A 22,380-nucleotide genomic window follows, 5' to 3' on the forward strand; every position below is an offset into this window, starting at 1 on the left:
AGTTTACTTGCAAAAATCCAAATTAAAACAAGTATCTACTAAATGTAGATTTATTCCTAGATTTTCAATTTGCTCAGTGTATGCAGAAAAATGATAATATTGCAGCAGTTTTATGGAGGTACCTCTATATGCATGTATCGGAGTTGTTGCAGAAAACAAGAAGGAAAACCACACTGTAGCACTGTTCTGGAGTGAAGTCCATCCATAGCTTTACCACAAACATGAACTCATTAATTATAACATAATTCTGCTCTACATTTTTCAAGCACTGCAAATCTGGTAATCCGTCATCAGATGGATGTTTCCATAGATCTTACTGGGAACTTCATGTATAGGAAATGCTGTGAATACGAACTGCAGCAAACCGTCTCATACAGACCCTCTACTATCACTTCTTGCCTTTGCTACTGTTCTCTGAAACTCCTTTTTCCTTCTCATCCGATGAATTTCCTTGTTATCAATTCTTATTATTCAGTGTTCAGTACGCCTGGAATAATATTTATTTGAAGTAAATTCTTATTTTTTCCTCTCCTCCACTGGAAAATTTCCTGCAGTGCTTCCATTTCATCAGAAGAACTTGAACATATATACTTGCTTAATGTTTTTCACAATTCCATTGCAATATTCAGCCTTGCCCCTTATCGCAGTGCCCCAATTACTGCCAGTTTCACGTATTAATGCAGTGTCTTTGGCCAAAAAGTGACCTAACATGAATAAGTTCTTGTGATGTAAAACATTGTGGTATTGAAAAGCTTAGCACTCATCCCTGTTAACACAATAAAGTCCTCCTTCTGTTGCAAACCTCAGCTTGTCAGCCTGTGGGCTCTACTGTCTTTTTTGCAATCCCACTTCCTGCTGCTCAGTAGCCAAAGGATTAGTGTTAAGCAAAGCATTTCAAACTCTTGTCTGTAAATCTCTGGATCCCATAACAGCAAAAGCTGATGAGAAAGTTCAATCACTACCGAACAGCAGGTCATCTACCACGACTGCCTCCGTGTTTCTGCAATATACTTTATTTATTTACATTCTGTCTTTCCAGTTGGAGTTTCAAGAGAGCATGAGGCACCCAAGAGCTTACATTCAATTGACTTTAGAGAGACTTCCAATTGTGTTTAAAACCCCTTAAAACAAGGACTTCAAGGAGATGAATCATACAGGCATTCCTGAAAATACTATTCCACATCTATTTTCTTTCTGAAAATGCTTGTTAATTTTTTTTACAATTTTTTTTTGTAAAAAATTACAATTTTACCGTTTTTATGCATTCACCTGTGTAACTGGAAAGGATGTGCTCGTGTTCCCTTATTGTTCTTTTATAGCTTTTGTATTTTCCCTCACAGTTTCTCCTTTACAAGCAGATATTCTTTGCCCTTGCCTGTGGTGACATTGCTGCGTGCTATCTACTTCACATTCCCTGCATATTTGCCATTTAGTCCACATTTCTAATAAGATGCTGATGTTTTGATGCACTTACCCCGTATGCTGGCATGTGCGTGGCTGGCAGAAGATGAGACACCAGGAGTTTTCATTGGTTCTGAGTGTACCGATGTTACACTGATCTATCATAGGTTCACCTTTTGAGTGCCTTTATATACATTATGATCTAATTCAGTAATTTTTGTGAACTATGAGAATAGAGGTTTGACTTTTTATTGATGTTTTAGAAACTTAAATCACATACCTGGTTAAGAAACTGACCAAGGGAAACATGTCTTTTGTTTCTGTTTAAGGAGGGTGCTGGTGATGGCTAAAAGTCATTGCTGCCTGGGATGCTCAGCTTTCAGAAACTGGGGTCCCTCAGTGCTGTAAGATCAGAACACGGCAATCTCAAGATTTCCATCCACCAGTCAGCTCTTCACAGGCCTCAGCATTGACCAGAATGAGTAATTAATGGTCAGAGTCCCATTTCAGTGACTTCCATTGCTCCATATAAAGGCTACCAATGAGACACAAACATTTTCAACTATCTGCGCACTAATTCCTTTCTACACAGTGATATTGTCAAATACATAATTTTTCACTACTAATTAAAATTATTTCTATTAATTATATTTAGAAAGAGAATTAAGCATGTATATTTCAATCTAATGAACTATACAAACATTCATGTGGAGCACTTTCTTGAATGAAGGCTATTGATGACGAAGTTTTCAGTCTTATGAACAAGGAACTAAAGTCAAGTACAAGAAAACCTCAGTATTTGGAAAAATCTTTATTAAACATTTTAATAGAATATTCAGTGGTAAAAAAAATCAAGTGATGTGTATGTAGAGTTTACTGGCAAGGATCTCAGACAAGGGATGTGGGGAAATGGATTTAGTTTACACCGAAGTTCAAAACATATTCTTATTTATTACTTTACAAAGACTTATTTAGAAAAAATCCTTATCAATCAGAGTTGTTAACGGGAATCTAAAAATAAAAACATTTCCTTTCTAACATTTCCATCCAGCATATACATGAAATGTAAAATAGATTGCCTTCAATTTAACTCCTAAATTCTGAAATAGTATGGATATGGCCAGTGTCTAAAATTTTATAATATCCATTTAATAATTTGTTATAACTATTGTTTGCTTATGTGTTTATTCACAGATTCAGGCAGGCTCTCATAAGGCAGTACTGCTCTGTGGTAAACTGCTCTTTCAATTCCAAAGTTGGGTGTTTTTCTACTTTTTAAAGGAAATATTCAGAAACCACTTTTAATATTGGTTCCTCCTATACACCAATCAATAAAGAACATAATTTCCTGGTTTATGACATATAAACCCAGTATAATTTTTTATAGTAACAGAAAATCATCAGAAGATATTTAGATGAAATTTTAAATGACAAATTGCATAATCTACTAAACAGCCCTGAAAAAATAAAAAAATAAAATGTCATCTACTATAAGTATTCCATCTCACTTCTGAGCTCCTTTAAAAAACAGCTGTTGTAAATATTAAGTAATTTTGTTCTGATGGAAAGCATTTGATTTGACAGGAATTTCTGCATTAATTATCATTGGCAAAACATGTCCTGAATTTGTTCTTTGGAATTCTGAATGCAAAGTAAAAACACCAAGTAATTTTTCTAGTCCAGCAGTATTTTGAAACTATGATATCACTAGATCAGTGCCATATCTCTAAATTTAGTCATCAAATCTCATTATGTAAGACAGAAAAGATAGATCTGGGCACTGTAATTTGACAGTAAATTTAGCCAGATACGCGAAAGCCTTTGAAGACACAGACCCAGCTAATAACCATGCTAACCACTTTGGTACCCAATAGGGCCACCTTAAAAATCATTATTATCTAGCGAATGTCAATATTAATTTTACAATTTTACACTACCTTACTTCCATGGCTTGACTTTAATTTTAGTGATAATTCTTACACGGTGACATTCATAACTCCAACAAAATCTATGGTAACTGGTACACATAGCAGTTACCTTAGCATGAATAACAGGAAGAGTTCTGTCTACGTATCAGTGCAAAGGTAAAGAAGTGTCTAAAATGGACAACCTCTCTGTCGAGCTGGCTTACTGAGAACAGCAACATACGCTAGTCTGAGAGAAAGTTTACTGAAGAGCTCCCTTTCCCTATCTCTGCTGCCATTGTTTATTTTAATACAGAAATGAACAAAGCACCATCATTCTGACTACATTTCTAAGTAAAACTCACCAGTTTTAGAGTAACCTCATCGCTGCCTTTTTGAAGGACAGATGGAAATTAGATTGCTTCCATCAGCCTGAGTCAAGCAGCCTCCAGTGAAAAGCTCAGCACCACTGCTTGCGCTCAGGTCACAAGGCTGTATGCCAGGAAAGTAGTAAGTACATTAAAGCATAATTACCATTCACATTAATATACAAACTAAAACTTCATACATACAGGTTGAATTCCTCAGAAAGGAACAAAGATTTTTTTCTACGGTCTCTGATTCCAAAAACCCTCAAAACTGGATTCTTACTGGATTACTTCCTGTTAGCAACACATCACTATACAACATCTTCAGCAACTGTAGTGTCAAAAATTTGGTAATAGACTTGATCTTTCATCGCATCTCTGACATTATAGGACCTGATGAAGCATTCCAGCCATGGCAAGTCATCTACAAACAAAATCCAAATTATTATTTAATACTCATTTCTAACTTTCATAGGAGAGAAGTATATGTTGAGCTAGATCTTATATACAACAGTTAATAGGACGAAAAATTAATTACTAATTTTGAAATTACAATTTGTATCTTAAAATTTCCCACACCATCTGAAATGGTGTTCAGTGACAATCTTCCAAGCCTCCCCCCCTCCCTGGCACCCCCCCGCCCGAACACTTGCTAACAGTAGTTGTACCACAGTACAGCACATATAAAGACTTTCCAATAATAAAATCTCATCCCCATATGTCTCAATGAGACAATTTCATCAGTCTCAAAGAAAACATTCTTTATATCCTTTACAACGGAGCCAGTTTTTATAAGTATGGTAAAGACTCCAGCATGGCTGTGGTAGTCAGTGACAGCCAGGTACTTTGAGGGAGCACGCTCCAGAGGCTGGAGCTGCAGCAGACATATAGCTGGATGTGTGTGGTTTGGGCAGAGCTACTTTCTGCCACAACAGAAATACTGCATAAAAACCTCTGTGACTGGGTTTGGATTAAGTTTTTGCTCAATTTCCATGGATGTTTCCTGTAGCAAGGGATGCTCTGAATCAGCATGTGCATTCAGAAGCAGAATCTCACCCAAAGCATGTGCCATACGCTGATTTCCCTTTCAGTTTTCCCTAATGTGCTGTGACATTCAGTGCAAGGGTGTTCTAGTTAACTTCCATATGAATACAAATGACATGTCACCGCCTGCACAGACATGACTGTATTCACACATCACTGCATGCTACATGAAAATCTACTGAACCATTACTTTTCTTTCTCAAAAGAGAGTTCTGCCATTAAAGAAATATATCAAAACAAATTAATTGGAACTCTTCTTACAGACTCCTGCATTTTTCTGTTTTGAGTTTTGCCCATGCAGAACTTGAGTTTTAAGACTTTGCATGAGCAATAGCAGATTGAAAGACTCATTTCCTTCCCAGCCCCCTTTTCAAAGAATGGCAAGCTGACCTAATTTTCTTCCTGGAGGACAGAGTGTATTCATGGTCATCTGCATCTTTTGCTGAAGAAAATTATTAGTTAAGATTTCAGAGGCAGGAATTTGGAAAAACTTCTCCTGGAAGAGAACAGAAAAGTCTGAGGTGTTGGAAGAGGGGTAAGACACCATTAGCCAGAACCCTGACTGCATGTTCTTTTATCCTTAAAAGGACTTAAAATTATTCAGATAGGTAACACAACAAAAGAACACAACAAAAAAAATATTTCTAAAATTGTTCAGATACAGAAGAAACCCAAACATTCTGAAAAAAAAAAAGTCTGCATTTCAGTACCCCGGAGTCTTCAGGGACTACAGCCACCCACAAAGCACACATGTAGGTCTGTATATATAACTGGCATATATTCCTCATAAACCTCCATAACTTTATGGCCGGAGAGGATGGTCAGTCCTTCTCAACAGTCCCTCACTGCAGTGAGCAGAACATTTCGAGAAAAACAAAGTCCTCTGAAAACAAGGGGGCACTGCAACCTGGGTTCATACAAGTGGAACCCCACTTTGAGTTTCATTTTCTGCTAGTTTCAGAAATGATGGAGAAAGGCTTATGCTGTGAGATACATTTCTGAATGGAGGCATAAAATAAAGAATGGAACACTGAAACATTAAATAAACCTTTTTTATGTATTTTTAAACTGTATACAGTAAGCATGACTGACAAAACTCCCATTTTATTCTTTCCAAGTTTGTTACCTGATTTTTTCTCTCTAAAGACTCATCATCAGGTTTTTGGTGGCAATTTCTCCTTTTTGTTAAAAGACACAAATACAGAACAATGTCCCTTTGCATAATTTTTTGTATGACATGTTTAATGGAAGCGATTAGAAGATCAGATAATCTGGCAGCAAAATTGACACGGATAACTACTTTTTCCTCTCACTCTTCCAATTCTTCTTGTCACTATGAAACTTTCGGATTTTTTTCCTTCTATTACTTTTCCTATAAAGAGTAAAGGAAAGAAAAGAACAGAGTGTTCCTACAGAAGTGCGACTGGAAGCTAGTGTAAAGTTGCACTTCAAAGTAGCCCAGTTCCTTCTCAGGTGGTGCTGAAGGACCCAAGTTTAGACTTGGAAGGTATTGGCTTGTCTTTGAAGTACCACCAGCAGGAATGCCAGCAGCTGGCACTTCAGAAGAAATTGTGCTTTTTTTCCTGAAGCTAAACTGTAGTGCTGAGCAGTATCTGATAAGAATCTGAGCTACCCTGAAATAGAGATTTTTGGAATTCTGCATCAAGAGATGGTTTAAAACCTTTTCCCCCACCCTCCTTTTGCAGTTTAGTTTCTCCATATAAAAAGGAAAAAGGACAGCAGAAGGAAAAGATGAGTAGCTGAAACAGGGATTGCAGTCTTTGACCTCCTTTGCTGCTAAAAAACACAACTAAATTTTTTCCAATATTTTTACTTAGAGTCGTAAAATTAATCAAGGAAGAGTATTCCCTTCAAAGTCCCATTCAAAGTCATTTAGTACAATAGTGGAAAATATGCAGATATATACACATTAAATAGTATTGCTGGGGAGGGAGAAATCCAACTGAATTGTTTCTCCGTCCCATTTTGGACAAAGTTATAACTCTGAGGTACCACTACACTGACTATTTTCCACTTGGGTAGACAGATTACTCCAAATGTCTACTAAGATCCTGATATTCCCAGATACGAATTTCTGGGAAATATGAGACGAAAACACACAGAGGGACAAAAGGTACAATGTAATACTAATCTATTTTAGATTATAATTCTCTTCTTTACCAAATTCTTTTAACTTTTTTATTATTTCCCCTTTTCAAAATGGTTGACGTGCCATCTCAAAACTTAGGGTAGTAACTAAAATTGGTGTATGCATGTGTGTGTAAAAAACAAAACAAAACAAAAAAATCTTTGACCTTAAGTTGGAGATGTAGGAAGCAAAGACCAGCTCTTGTCAGTCAGAAATCCCCCACTTTCAGCATCACAAAAAAATTATAACTCAAACCATCCTCATGCATCAAACTACTAATCTAATAATAAAGCTCATGAATTAGAGTAAAAAGGATATCAATAAAAAAATCCTGAAGAGTAATTGGTAGTTTACTGTCAAAATGAGAGATGTTCAAAGTAGATTCTGCAGGGGATTGTCCTAAGTCTGGTGATTTTGAGAATTTTCAACAGCGACATGCTTTATGGAATAGCAAATAGGCCCACTATGTTTACAGACAAAACCAAGCTGGGGCAACTGCAAGTATACAGGAGTAAAGAATGAGAATTAATTTTTGACAAACTTGAAAGCTATCAGGACAAAAAAAACCCACCTCCCCACACTTTCCACCAGATACATGTATAAAATACTGCTTTTAAGCAAACCAAATCAACTGCTCAAACAAAGAATGAGGAATAATTTCTTAAAGACGAGGTTCTACTCCAAGATGAAGAGATTATACCAGGAATCAGTAAACAAGAAATCAAGTGATCGCGACACTGAGAGAAGCATTATCTGGCAATGCCTCATGCTAGGGTACTGTTTTAGCGCTTCGAGGAAGATCTGGGCCACCTGGGAAGAATCCAGAACAACAGTGAGGATGGCTAGAGTTTTCAAAGAACTCTGATATGGAAGAAAAAAAAACTTGAATATGAAAACAACTCTTATATGGAAGAAGACAGAATGAACGGTGTTTTTTTAGCCTTCAGAAGGTAAAATAATTTTACAGCGTGTAGTGACAGGGAACCCATCCGTTCTTCAGTGACTCAGGTGGCAGGAATAGTCTTAAGTCGCTTCAGAGAAAACTGAAGATAGGTTAATTCTAAGGTTAGCAAAGTAGCTGAATAAACTGCTTCTGGAATCAAAGACAAATACCTGTTCAGCTATAGCTAAGTCCTGCCTATGTAGAGAGGAAAAAGGCGGCTTCTTCTAACTCATGCTCATATGAAACAAAAATCAAGAATTACTGAATGGATAGATTCTATCGAGACTTAAAAAAAAGAGATAATGAGATTTCGAGCTAATCCAGAAGTTACCTGGATAAATCCTGAAACACTCCCATCATTCACACAGCATTCAGGCTGCATAATTTAACATTGCTGATAAAAGAGAAATTCAGCCAAGGAAATGTATAAAAGTCTATGGAAATACCAAATAATCTATCTACAAGCTTCTATTTTGTCTTTACATTTTCATATTCTATACTCTGATATTTTACTGAAAAATTACTAAAAATTACATTCTGTGCATCTTCATTAATGGACAATATTAATAACATTACAGCACTTGTAACTGTCCCTGCAAAACACCACAGGCAACGTAGAACGAATATTTCTGTACTTACTTTTGCTATTTTAAAAACAAATACAACCCAAGCCCACATAATCTGTATAGTCTACCTTTATCTACATTTACTTACATAATCAAAAAGGTACGCATTTAGTGCTCCTGTTCCATCAATCAGTGTAAACTTCATAATGAAAACATACTGGAGAGGCTCAATACCTAAAACTGTAGAAAAAAATATTGATCTGTTTCTCAGAGCGGATATTCAAGACAAACCATAATAACTGAAGCTGACAATATCCCTCCTTTAATAGTAACTGACTTTTAATATTGTAATTAAAAGTATAAATTGACAGGCCAAAAAACAGAGCCTCTGAATAGCAAAATGTAGTTCATATTTTGAGAGCGCATTGCAATTTGCCTAGAAACACTTTAATAGGTAAGTCTATAAAAATGCATAAAGATTTTTACGTACTTATCCTAGTAAAAGAAATGCTAGTATTTGCTTAGATCTTAGGTCCTACCTTGGTAGGATCCTCCTACTCCTGTTATTTTATCCATGGAAGATTAAAGGAGACTTGCTCTTAATTCAGTGAAAATAAGATAGCATTTCACCTGAAAACACATCTTCTGAGGAAAATAATTTGTTTCATATGATGTACTCAAAGCTACCAGGCAAAGTCTTATTCAGAAAAACTTTGCTGGCAGTTCTGAAAATATTCCAGCATAAGTAAATGACTACAGTCATTCTCTCACTTGGCAGTAGTACTGTTATGCTGCAAATATAAAATATCTTAAACATACAAAGTTAATGCAACTCTGCATTAGTCTTTTCTGGGTACATTTATTTAAATTGGCTAGTCATTCTATGTTCAACTGATCTGATATACTTGCAGGTTATCATTTAGTCTGAAAATATAGATGATAAAAGAATAATATACATAATTTAAATGCCAAAAAGCATTTAATGGATATTGTTTTCATTTTGAGAATTAAATGTCAATCGCAGGTGTTGTAACACTGCCAGTTGTATATCACTTTACATTTATTTAATAAAATATAATCATGACAGTTTATTTAAGAGAATCACTGTATTGCTCAATAGTGTTTTTCTTTTATAAAGTCTTTACCAAGCTTAGATACTGCTAGATATTCCACCTTAATATATTAGAACATGAATTGATAAACATGAAAATATTCTTTTTCCTCAATGTGTTGTGAAGTTTTAAGCTCCATTTTACCTCCAGCATTTGAATGTGTTGACTACATAAAGTAACACAAGGAAAACACAAAGCATGGCACACACATATATGTTATGGTATAATTCCATTCATTTGAATATTATTTCTTGCAGACTCTCCCAAATATGCTTAGCATTGATAAAGCTTGCAGAAGATAAAAGTCTAACTTGTACTAGTCATTAAATAAGACTCCCTTTAGTTCAGGTCAGGAAAACTGTATCTTCAAAGGGAAAAGCAAGACCAACTTTTAGGGCTGCAAGCAAGTACGCAGTTTAAAAATGACATCCGCAACAAAAAATTAATCACATCAGTACTACGATAGGTGTTACTAGTGACACCTATGGTAGAAAAAACTATTCAACATATAAAATCCTTTAATTCATACTGTAATGGTTTCAAAAGGAAATATGTTTTTTCAACTGGTAAAAGGTGAATAAATTTTACAGCTCTATACTCAGGCATAACCACAAATTACTGTGGTTATGCATTCTGCATATTTCTGCACAAAATTGCAAGCCAGAAATCAAACTATTTCATATAAACACTTCAGAATCAAGGCACAAAACTATTTCAGGACAATATGATGTCAGCTGACCTTGTGCTATTTCAGTCGGTTCCCATGATGGTCGTTGTTCTGCTGCAATGGAACTTAGACCCTTGATAGGTTTTGGAGTTGAACACTGCTTGCACCTAGCATTTAAAACAAGATACTGAGACTAACCAAACACTGATTTATTTATACTAGAAGCTTTCTGCACAGAATTAAAATAAAAATCTGATTTCCTTACTCAGTGGGAGTGCAAAAATATATTTTAGAATTACATGCAAAACGTCATAAAAATCAATAGCACTAGTTCTGCTCAAGCGATATAAAGCCAAGCTAATTAAGTTACTTTTTTTCCTTTAAAAAAACACCCAAACTCCAATAAAGTAACTTAGCTGTGAATTTTGGTTTTATATGCAAGTGTGTGCTTGGTTTTTTTTTTACATATATATATATATGAATATACATGCATAGGCACACACATATAAATATTTACACAGGTATTCAAGCTCATTCCTAGAGCAAAAATAATTTTGCTTTCCATTCTACTATACAGAATGTTTTTAACCTTTGATAAGTATTGGTGAAAACTCGTTGCTAAGTACTGATAAAAAAGGCACGTGGAACAAAGCTCTGAAATGTCAACATCCTTGTGAGGTTCCTTCCTAAATATCTATAAACAATCATGGAATACGCTACAGAGAGTTTGGCTTTTACAATAGAGCCATTTAAACAGAGAACTATGTCTGAAGGTGAGTTGTATGTAGCTGGGTAAATATCTGGAAAGGTCAAAACAATATATAACAAAGAGAAATAATTATCTGCATTCATTGCATCAGGCCCTTACAGGAAGCTTTAGGGTTCATGTGAAACATCCAATATTTCTGCACAGAATTTGTCTTACTGCATACGGGACTGAAGCAGTGCAACACAGCCCTCTGCTTGAAGGCTTATTAGTACTGCTGAGAAGGAGGACTCAATAGCTTGCATGAGGTAGACTGGTATTTCTGAGCTCAGTAACTACATGCTGCTGTGCCGTACTGGGAGATCATACTGCTAGCCCTCCTTCAGCAGGAACCTGGTATTGCATGGCACAGCCCAGATACCACACCTAGATGGGTGTACCGTGTTGCATAGCCCTGGAACTGTGAAATTCAGAAACCTGTTGAAGTTGCCCCTACAGCGACTGACATCTACAAATAGGTAAGACATTTTGAAGTGTCGTGGATCTCAAAAAATGGCAAATGGTGAGGAAAGGCTGTCCAAACCCCTGTATTTCTTCCAAAACCCAAGCTTTCCCAACACTGGGAATGAGAGAGAGAATGAGACATGGATTGACAGCGTGAAATTATTTTCTAGGTCTCTATTTAAATATTATCCATAAAAAAACCCCAAAACACAAGTCCACAGTTTCAAAGCAACATATGTTTTGACTTCGATCTAATGAGTAAGACCAGAAAATGGTATTTTTCTAGCCCAAAAATGGAAGATCTGGACTAAAAGTGTAAGATTTAGGCACTCTGCAGCCTAAAGAGACTCATGCGCATTTACATCTCTGTAGTATACTGCCCTAACCACACACCACACGCAAGACTGAACCTGGGGTGCTGTGTAATTAAGGGCATAAGATTTATAGAGCAAGATAAGGTCCAACTGCAGTTGAGTCCTTTGATACAAGGTACTAGTATGACATTTCATCCCTGATCTCAGTACTGCTGATCATGTTACATATTTTGCATCAAAGAATCTTTGTACAAGTTACCCCTTGAGCACTGTGGTTTGAACTACTGACGATAATGATCTCTACCTATTACTGCAACTACTAAAATATCAACAAATGCTTTTAACCTACCCATAATATTTTATGTTCCCTTGTAAAAGAAAAGGAGCTGAAAGATCTAATAATTCAAGATTCTCTTCTGTGGATCTCACAGGAATAACACATTTAAATCTTTTCGTAAGCTTCCAGACTTCTTTCAGTGTTCCACCTGTCAAAAACAGAAAAACATGTGTTTTTAAACTGCAATCAAGAATAAATTGAACAACTTGCATTTCTTGGCTGATTAGATGTTGATTTCAGGACTTTCAATAAAAATTGAGACCCATTATGGAAAACTGAAAAATGATCCATAACCTTCTCATTCTTACTCAGCAATAGACTCAAAGTATCAAAGATGGACATTTATCAGCGCAGATGCCTTAATATCTTCCTCAGAGTTATCACTGTAATCATGAAGTTGTATTGTGTTAGCATCACTTTAACAGAATTTCCACTATGATTTTACTAGCAATTTTCTCGGGGGAAAAAAGAAAAAGAATAAACACACTTTTTGCAATTGCTCCTCAGTTAACTGTTTTTTCAGCTTTTAAGTGGCAAAAATCCATTAATTTTTAACCAGCAGTTTATGAAAACGTAGCTATTCAACTACGTCATAATTGACATGAGGTGGGAAATGCAGAACCATCAAACTTGACGCTAATTTGAGTGCGACTAAATTGGGGCCATGCTAGGAACACCACAGCAGAAATTTAATCTATTACAGCTTTCCAATTCCAGTGACAGGAAAAAGTTCTTTCAAATTTATTATAAATCATGAGATAACCTGTCTTCAGTCTCTGTAATATGGACTGCAGAACTGATTATGGAATCTTTCTGACATTTCAACAATTCAGTGGAAATGTGGAAAATGTATTGATTTAACACACAGAGAACAGTTATTGGGAAATAGTTTGATATAAATATATGATTTAATCAGCTCGTGAACAACAGTTACAAGAAATTGATCAAATTGTTTTAAAATAAATATATTCAACAACTGTGTTGTTTATCATAACCATAATTAAGATATTTCAAAGACTTCATGACAAGTGATGCTTGCATATATTTGTTACTTGTATTGCAGAGGTAACTAAAGAAGAAAATAAAATCAATAAAATTGCATAATTACTGGTGATGTAAAAATGCACAACATGAAACCTCCTAAATTAACTTAACTTCTAATAAAAAAAATAAAGAAAGCAGAGACACAGATATTTGAAATGGCTTCCCAAAAAGTTAGAAAACGAAGGTTTTCCAAGTACAGTGCCACAGATAGAGACTCTCGTATACATCTGAACTCTCACTCAAGAAATTAACATACAAAATTCAGGGTAGTTTTAACTGACATTGCTAAAAGGTCTCCAGAATTTCAACTTTGCTGCAATACTAAGTTACATCAAACAAATGTATTCTGGCTTCTAAGAGACTGGAACAAAACACAGAGAATTACCAGCGGTTGACAATGATATGAATCACAGTGATTTCATGTACAAATAATGAGGATACGCAAGGAGCAGTAATCTACTTGTTAACTGTAACATTTCACTCTTCAGTTCAACTATCTGTAGCAATGGTTATGGATTCCCTTTGCTCCAAGCTCACGTAAAATTCTGTCCATTATCCAACTATTTCATCAATTCCAGGCCAAAAGATGCCAAATACTCAAAAAGAAGTCCTTGCTTCAGCTTAATGATTATAGGGAAGAATAGACTACTGTGTTGTAGAAGAGAAAATTGCTTGTGTTTAACAAATGAGTAGAATCTAGACCATGTCTGTCTAGTAATTATCATAATGTGTTTGGCCTTTGAGGGTGGGTCTGTATCTGGAAAAGCGTTGGTAAGATTTCTAGGAAGACTTCAAAATCTCCACCTTGAAAAATTTAAAGATAAAAATGAGAATAGCATGTAGCTTTGGCAAGGTTCATGACTGAAGTTCTGGGAAAAAAGTGCTTATATCCACATACACATATACTTAGCTACTGACATTTTAATATCTGAAAACGATTTACCCAGTTATATCATTCAGTTAATTTTAGGAAAATAGAGCAGCAATAGATTCTTCTTCCTTTTGTTTTCACAAAGATAAGGTTAGATTGCAAGAAAAAAAAAATCCAACTTGGAATATGTCAGAATTAAAGCTGCTATCAGAACTAGTTGAATATAAAACACAGCAGAAAACAGAAGGGCTTTTGTCATTGACCCTTACGCAAAGGACCACCTGAGTTACATTTGCTTATTCACACGCTTACTTGAGCACAATTGAGGACTTTGTTTTAAATTCAGAATGGTGCTATATGTAATTATTTATTACTTTTATTCTATTCAGAGCATTCCTTATTAGTATTCATGCTAAATTGCTTTGTTTAAAGTTCAGTGGCTATTTCTCTTGCCTGAGAAAATCTGATAAAAAACAAACCAAACAAAAAAAACCTCACACTGAGAACCTTTATTAATCTGAAACAACACTGACATCCAGAGGCTGACAAAGTTAATTGTAGGCTTGTATTATCAGAAGACTTCCAAAACTTTTCCATATCAAGACTAAAAACAGGGGTTTTTTTAGAAGATTCAGTAAGTTTTCAAACCAGAACTGAAAAATCAGCAAGCACAGCTAGGAAAGAAAAACATATTCAGATGTTAACTTTAGCAGAATCAACAATAAATTTAATGGTATAGTTTTAAAATAGATACAAGTACCTTATAAGACCTTCACAGATGACTTTTTCCTGTTTGCACAACAGTAACAAAGTTCCAGTTGAGTTTTTCTTTTCTTTGAAGATGCATTTATGATCGTCACTACTTACACTGAATACAGCTTCAATGTATCTTAACTTTGGTGATACTCAGAATAGGCATTGTGTCGTAAGTGGTATATTTTCAATTTATCTTACCTTCTATCATAAGCAAAGTATCTTCAGGCTGTTGAAGCATTTCATCATGCTTTACAAAATGGATAGCTATTTTCCTTTGTTTCTGGTCTGGTGTGGTCCACATTACAGAATCATACCAGGACGTATTGTGCAATTCTGGGTTTGGGGTAGTAACTTCAGAGCCTTGTAAAATTAAGTCAAAATCATCTCCATCTGGAACTTCTCGCCTAAAATAATTTCCAAAATGAATAAGCAAAATCTAACAGCTTCTCCTTAAGCAATCTAGGAACAAGGAAGGCAGTACTCCGAATAAATATTAAAATATAGTCATGAGGGTGTTACATCAGTTTAAACATTTAGACTTATATAGCAAATTATGACACGATAATTAATTTCCACGTTAATAAATATATTAAGTAATCTAATCTTACTTAGGACCAAAAGTAGCCTAGTGGCTTCATCCACACATATGTAAATCCATGGAAAAACAAATATATCAGCCTTATGTGATTTCACTGGGGCCTTAAATGGGCCACACAATTGCATACCACTGCAGTAGAGTGAAAAGACTGTATAAACTCCGATAATTTCAAGTTTTATGTTCTAGCTTATTTTACTTTGCATATTTTGAGGGGAAAAAAAATAAAAAAGGGCAGGAGCAGAACAGCTTCACATAGGTACTGTAAAGGGAAGATCTGCAACTCTGCACCACACACTTTCCTTCCTGTCCTGCTCGAGCACTAGAGTGCACCACTCGTGCATTTCCAGTTGTCATCCACAGAGAAGAAATGCAGGCCGTTCAAATTTTACCAGTATTACCAAAAAGCCAGTGGTCGGCACACAAAGGAAAAAATGCATTAGAATGTTCTCTCCTAAGTAAGACAGACCTGCGGGCTTCAGGTGGAATATGAACTGTGACCAAAAAAAAATAAATACAAAAGCTTGGGCTATTTCATAAGACACTGAAAGAAAACAGGTACCAAGCTTCCGAGTGGAGCTAAAGAATAAATACCATCAACTCCTGCAGATTATGCTGACAGTTTCACTTTCAAACCCCAAAGCAGCTGCTTCCACCAATGAATAGAACAATTCCTGGCTAGGAAACCAAAGTTTGTTATTTTTCTGCTGTATTCTGTTATTCTTCTGACTGTAGAATTGGCACACAAGAGGTCTTCCTGAACCTGAACTTTCATTTCATGAATACAGTGCTGTTCACATGAACTCTTTCCACCTGTGTTCCTGTAGTACTATTTTAAATGCAAAAGCAATGGACCCTACACAACAGGTCACCTTTCCAGATACACCCATTAAACTCTTCCAGCCTTCCTGCCTGTAGATTTTCCACAGAGGTGGGAATGGAATGAAGTGGTTTTGAACTAAACTAAACGCAAGGATTTAAATGTCTGTACTGTGGGTACATATATAAAACTAGACCAATGTGTTTCCACATTTTGCTACATAGAGAGAAGCTTTTAGTTGAAGTCTAAAAACCAAAAATACATCTCTCATAAGGGTATTATACCCAAAGCATTATATGCATCTTACTGCATAAAGTGATAAAGGATCAATCTTGCACTGAACTTTGTCCAGTCAGGCTCTTCAACATATGCTAGAACATGAAACAACTTCTGACACAACAGAAGATGTAAGAGGAAAGGATTCCCCTAAATCACGTTTCCTTCCTGGGCCGCTTAGCTCACCCGAGAGAAGATAAATTTCTGGAAAAGTACTGCAAGTAGTCCCATCATTGCAGCAGGATGGTGGTAGTAGTAGTAGTAGTAAATATACTAACTGAAGCCTCACAAATCTATCTAGTTAAAAGTCTGCCCTAATTCTGTGGCAAAGAAAAGGCAGCGATATGTGAAATGGGAGGAAACTCCAATGAACAAAAATGAAGACACTAACAAGTGTCTTGTTACAAGGCATATTGTTACAAGACATATACAAGACATACAAGTGTCAAGAATATATAAAAATCTGTGGTAGTCATGGAAAATTGTGGGATGAGGATAAAGTTCATAAGGAATAAACAAAATTCTAACAATTGCATCTGCTTATTACTATACAGATTTGGCAAATATATCAAAAAAGTGACAAAAATGGCACAGATAGTTGGCAATTATCTCCTTTTAATACTTGGCAATAAAGATCATGTACTTGTATGCTGTGAAGATGATGAAGCGCTTCCTCTTACATTAGCAACCAAGAGAATGTTGCAACAACATCTGATAAGGACTAATATTGTTCAAGCTGCAAGCCGCAAGCGTGCTACTTTGCATCCAAAAGCTGTAAGACAAGGATAGGAGGGGCATTTTTTTTTCTCAGTGATGTTTGTATTGAATAAATCTTGATTGCACAAAAAATTTCAAAAGGCTAGGAGAATGCTAATGTGCCACGACTTTAAGAAGGCAATAGTTTACAACAGTAACAACAAAGCTGTTTGCTTAGGACTGATGGTAGGCTAAGTTAGGCAAAAAAAGTGTACAGGATTCATATGATCATGAATAGCACAGTAATGCATGTCACAGTATTTTAATCAAAAATAGGCCGTTTCAAACAAACTTTCTTTCATTTTACGATGAATATACATCAGAAATAGCATATGATTCTTTGACTGAGCGTTATTTGATACAATGACAAACGACATTAGAAGGGAAATAACAATGATAAAATGGTCAGTGAACTAACACAGTTCAGAAAAAGGACAAAAATACCAAGGTGAATGGTGTTTCCCTGACAGTTTTGGATCAAGAACAGATGCCTTCTCTAGAAGATACACTTTAGTCAAAGATATTTTATTCATTCACTTGGAGACTATCACATCTTTTTACATATCCTATTTTAAAACTGCAAGACAAACACAGGTACTTAAAGACAACTTCAGTATGGGAAAAAATGCACTGCCAAATATGAAAATAGAGAAAAATGATTGTTTTGAAACCACTCAAAGGATTCTGTATATAGACCTCATCTGACGATATAAAATTTTCCTACCTATTTTCAGTGCGTTTCCAATCTTTGCGCAAAATATGAAATATATTTATATTTACCTCATTTTACACAAAAAAAGAGGATGAAAATACACTGAAAATCTACGCATCCCAAACCAGGACACCAAAACATAGAACAATTCCTAATTACTTCTGTTGTGTGAAACACTTACAAAGAGTTGCATTTGGAACAATGAAGTTTAACAGACTGATAGAGCTTCTGGGGTTTATAAGTTCTCAGCTTTGCTCTAATGCGATACTGTTGAGGAGCTGTGCTGTTCAGAATGGTTCTCAGTTCTGTGTTATTCAAATCCTGATGATCTGTTAATACTGAAAAATAAAACATGCAAAAAAAAAAAAAAAGGCCACGTGTACCTATTAAACACCATAATATTTGGAATATGGGAAGAGGCCACTGCAGGTATGCATTTTCCCTTAATTCTCACCTTCTGTTCCCTCCCCAGTTGCAGCTCAGTTTTATCAATACAACATGTTACTACAGTTTTTAAGATAAATCACAACAGGTTGTGGGAGCATGGTGTACTTCAGGGTATACAAATTCAACGTGTAGAAAAAAACAAAAAGAAGTAAAATATATAAACATGCCATATTCATTTAAAAATGGAATAAAACCAATGTAACATTTATATATTTATACTCTTAGAATAGCTCTTACTATAATAGGTAAAAGATATTATTTCAACCTTTGAGCTGATGTCTCAAAAATACTCTTGCTCTTTAGTAAAAATAAAATTCACTTTGAGGTCAAAATGTTTCTTACCTGTAACAGATAACTGCTGACATCTCTGTAAGTGTGATTCAAGATCTAAAATCAAGAAGAATTTCCTAATTATTTTCCTTCCTTCCTTCCTTTCTTCTTTATCATGTGCACACAAAAATAGATAGATAGGCAGAGAGATACACGAAACAAAAAGCTAAACAAAGGAAAATGGAAATACTAATAATGCATGAAAACAATATACCAAAAGGAAAAAGCAAAGCAAACAGGAGACAAACATCAGATATCAAGAGTTAATATATTTGAGCAGAAACTACTGCATAGCAATGCCCATCAAAATGAACACTTTTCAAACGTATACTGTGAATAATAGCGCTCACATAAACTGTATTCATCCCTCTGTAATCTTTCTGGACAGGAACATAAATACATTATTCTAAAAAAAATATGGACTGTGTGGTCCCGCCTCTGAACAACCTCCACCACACATATACAGTAGAACTGTGTAAAATTCTTTCTGAATTTGCAGTGTTTTGATCTACACATGAAGTATTTATTTATTCTTGATTTTTGTACCCTTTTAGAAATATCCTGTCACAGTATGTTACTAATGGCTAAGTAATATAGGATTTTAAAAGCTAGAAGCAAAGATACAGACTGTGTCCAACTATCTTTAGAGTTTAATTCACTTTTAGTTATTCTTATTCTGGGTTAAAAACGCCATTAGAAGAATAATATTGGATCTGTAAAACTGTCTATAAGACACTACCTTTCCATGGCACAGCACCTTGCAACTCTGTCACTGACACAGCTTTCCATCAAACAGGGCTCCTCAGCGAGCTGCTGTTTAGTAGTGTTTTCAGTGCCTGTCTCTGAGGAATCCCCCTTTAGAAGGAGGGAGTTATGTCACTCTGCTTTATGATCTAATATAGTATGATTAGAACACCATCTATGTTTAATAATTTATTCAGTACCTCCTATGAAAAGTATTTTTCCATGTGTGTATGAAAGGCTTCTGCTGTGAGAGAGGAGGAGAGGGTAATGTCAATTTCCAGTCTAATAATCTAAAAGAATTCTCTAAAGCTTTGTATGGGAAAGTAACATTATACATTTAGAGAAGCAATAACTGTGACCTTATCTTGACCATATATATATGTTAGAAGAAAGAGCAAACCAGCTTTCCATTGCTCTTACCTGTAACATTGTTAAAAGTGCCATCTAATTCCACTGAAGACATGCTTTCCATATTCTGACTTTCTGCCAGATCCACAGATTCTAAGAATCTAAAAAAAAATGTCTAAATATTTTATAACCTAGAGAATTCTTTCATATGTATATAAACACATATATATATGACTATACATATACTTATATGAAACCTACTGTTTACCAATAGACAGGTATAATGTTCAGACATAAATTTTCCAGCAGAGACATAAAACTTAATTGAGCCAGAAGTTGCAGGAGTGCATATTAATGATGCAGAGGAGACACACTTTTCCAAACCACTTCTGGAAGTTTAAACATGGAATAGTGCCAAAAGAAATCTGTATCACCGGAAACAGAATTCCTGATAAAGGAACGTGGACTTTGGTTACTTAGTCTTTCCTTATGTATATAATACAGTTCAGTAAAGCATTTCTATTATATGCTTCACTTTTAACATCTTTTAAGTCTCACCTTTTCCAAGTAACACATACGCGCATGCTTAAAAGGTGCTCAAATTTACCTGCTTAACCATAGCTTTTATCTTTAAAAGGTTACATGCCACTATGAAACAGAATAAGTATGTTAATGTAGCCAGGCCTTATTATTACAGCACTCTAAAACCACCTTAATCCTTACTGTATTTCCAATTTGAAAAATTAATCTTTATATCTCTATCCCCCAAAATACTTAGTCTTCACCTTATAGCGCTAAAGATATGTTCTGTTCCAGAGTTTCTGGTTCTTACATGCATTTACAATTCTAAACTGTACAGTTGTTATATTAGACTAGATTTTTCCAGAATGATCTAGAAAAAAAAATACACAGAACTTACGTTTTTAGTTCCTTAACATCTGGGTTACTTTCTGGTAAGACTCCTATTCCTCGACCGTAACACGTGCCACCATGAAGATGAAATTCTATATGTGAGACATCTTCATTGTCAGCACTTGCTTGTTTTGTATGAATACTGTAAATTCTCAGAAAACTTCCAATCTTAAAGAAAAAAAAAAAAAAAGATTTGCTAACACAAAAATAGCTATTTACTTGGAAAATCCTAGGCCTCAGGAAGCTCCTTCCCTGTTTTCACTGTATCACAGAACAGCTGAAGTTGTCAGGGACCTCTGGAGACTGCCTAGTCCAACCCCTGTGCCCAAAGCACAGTTAATTAGAGCAGGTTTCTTATGGCTGTCTCCCGCTGCATTTAGAATATTTTCAAAGATGGAGAGTCCAAAACCTCTCTGGGTGACCTGCTTATTTTGGTTTATCAGACAACAGTACTGGTAGCAAAGGCTGATTCAGAACCAGCATAAGCCTTCTTACAAAATCTGATTCTCCAGCAGACTTAAAAACATAGATCAAACGAGGCAATATTTTTGTTTCCTGAGGGCACAATTTGTCTTCTATATTCACAACACAGCCTTCCATAGACTGACGCGCTGTGATTTGTCCATGTATGATTGCACTCAGCAGTTGACCTCATGTCCATCATAATGCATGGCATATTATTTGTTTCTGTATACAGACAAATACATCTGTTTAACCCAGATTTCTTTCTAATATCTTGTTCTTACATTACACATAACATTTTTCCAGCACCAGGACAAAAGGCAACACATGTTATAAACGGAATGATTTTGGCACTGTTCCTAACTGTTAGATTTTCTCCTCAGGTAGATGGAGAATATGCTTCTTGTTTTGCCTAGAATTATTTTGTGTTCTCTGAAACTGTTTTGTCAAGTTACACAAATAGGCTAACTAATACAAGTACCTATTAAAAAAGAAGTTATGGAGTGCTGAACATCGAACACTTCTTTATAACTTTGCTTTTATTTCAAAATACCCTCCCATTATCCACCTCCCCCACAAAAAAAACCCAAACCAAAACCAAGGTTCTAAATGTAGATAATCTGGAGACTTAGTTACATAGTTAATTCCCTTTGATATGTTTTGAAGGCCTTTGAACCAAAGTAAATAGCACCCGAATATTTTTTTAAGGTATAACCTAGGATCCAGCTGATAGCTGGCACGCTACACACATTCAATAACCTGGATTTACATTTGCTCTAAGTATCTTTTAAATAGCCATATATAAATGAAAAACTATTTTAAATTTAGTTCAATTAACGCTAATACTACAGCAGCCGGTCTGTTACGTCTTCAGCTTCAACTCCTGCTTTAGAGTAACTTTAACCAGTAGAAACCCAAAAAGTATTCCTATAAGACTGGATTGGCCAGGTCTAAGTACGACACGTATCCACGTATGTATATATGCATAAAAAAAGATAGAGTGGCATCTTGATTCTGAATTCTCTTCTGTATCAAGGAACAGACTATGACTATATAATGCTGGTATCAAACTGCTCTTTTAAACAGTAATAATATGTAATAAAGGTAGCATGTTTTCAAATCCAGGCGTGAGGGACATAAAAAGTGCACTTCAGCCTGCACCTATTTTTGCTTCTGGCATGGAGCTCTTACTAGAGTTTTAATTGATCTGCACTATTAGGGGGCTGCTCATTTTGTTCATTCAAAGTATATCAACAGGAGAGCACATGCATTTAGATGGAGTTAAGAGGCTT

The 22,380-nt window shown here is 35.4% G+C and overlaps 1 protein-coding gene across 6 annotated transcripts in view; it reads right to left on the reverse strand.

Moving 5' to 3' along the window:
• Positions 1-2,223: 2,223 nt before the first annotated feature.
• The window catches only part of POT1 (protection of telomeres 1), a 75,427-nt gene continuing 55,270 nt past the window's right edge, over positions 2,224-22,380 (reverse strand). For all 6 annotated transcript variants that reach the window (XM_063323307.1, XM_063323308.1, XM_063323309.1 and 3 more), the window contains 10 exons: positions 20,634-20,794; positions 19,787-19,875; positions 18,635-18,679; positions 18,027-18,183; positions 14,885-15,090; positions 12,028-12,163; positions 10,227-10,321; positions 8,524-8,615; positions 5,108-5,213; positions 2,224-4,097 (listed from right to left, as the gene is read on the reverse strand). In XM_063323307.1, the coding sequence (XP_063179377.1) occupies positions 3,985-4,097; positions 5,108-5,213; positions 8,524-8,615; positions 10,227-10,321; positions 12,028-12,163; positions 14,885-15,090; positions 18,027-18,183; positions 18,635-18,679; positions 19,787-19,875; positions 20,634-20,794 (1,200 nt within the window). In that variant the 3' untranslated portion in view covers positions 2,224-3,984. The remainder of the gene's footprint in view (positions 4,098-5,107; positions 5,214-8,523; positions 8,616-10,226; positions 10,322-12,027; positions 12,164-14,884; positions 15,091-18,026; positions 18,184-18,634; positions 18,680-19,786; positions 19,876-20,633; positions 20,795-22,380) is intronic.

The sequence above is a fragment of the Chroicocephalus ridibundus genome, chromosome 1 (assembly GCF_963924245.1).
Source record: "Chroicocephalus ridibundus chromosome 1, bChrRid1.1, whole genome shotgun sequence".
Taxonomy (NCBI): Eukaryota; Metazoa; Chordata; class Aves; order Charadriiformes; family Laridae; genus Chroicocephalus; species Chroicocephalus ridibundus.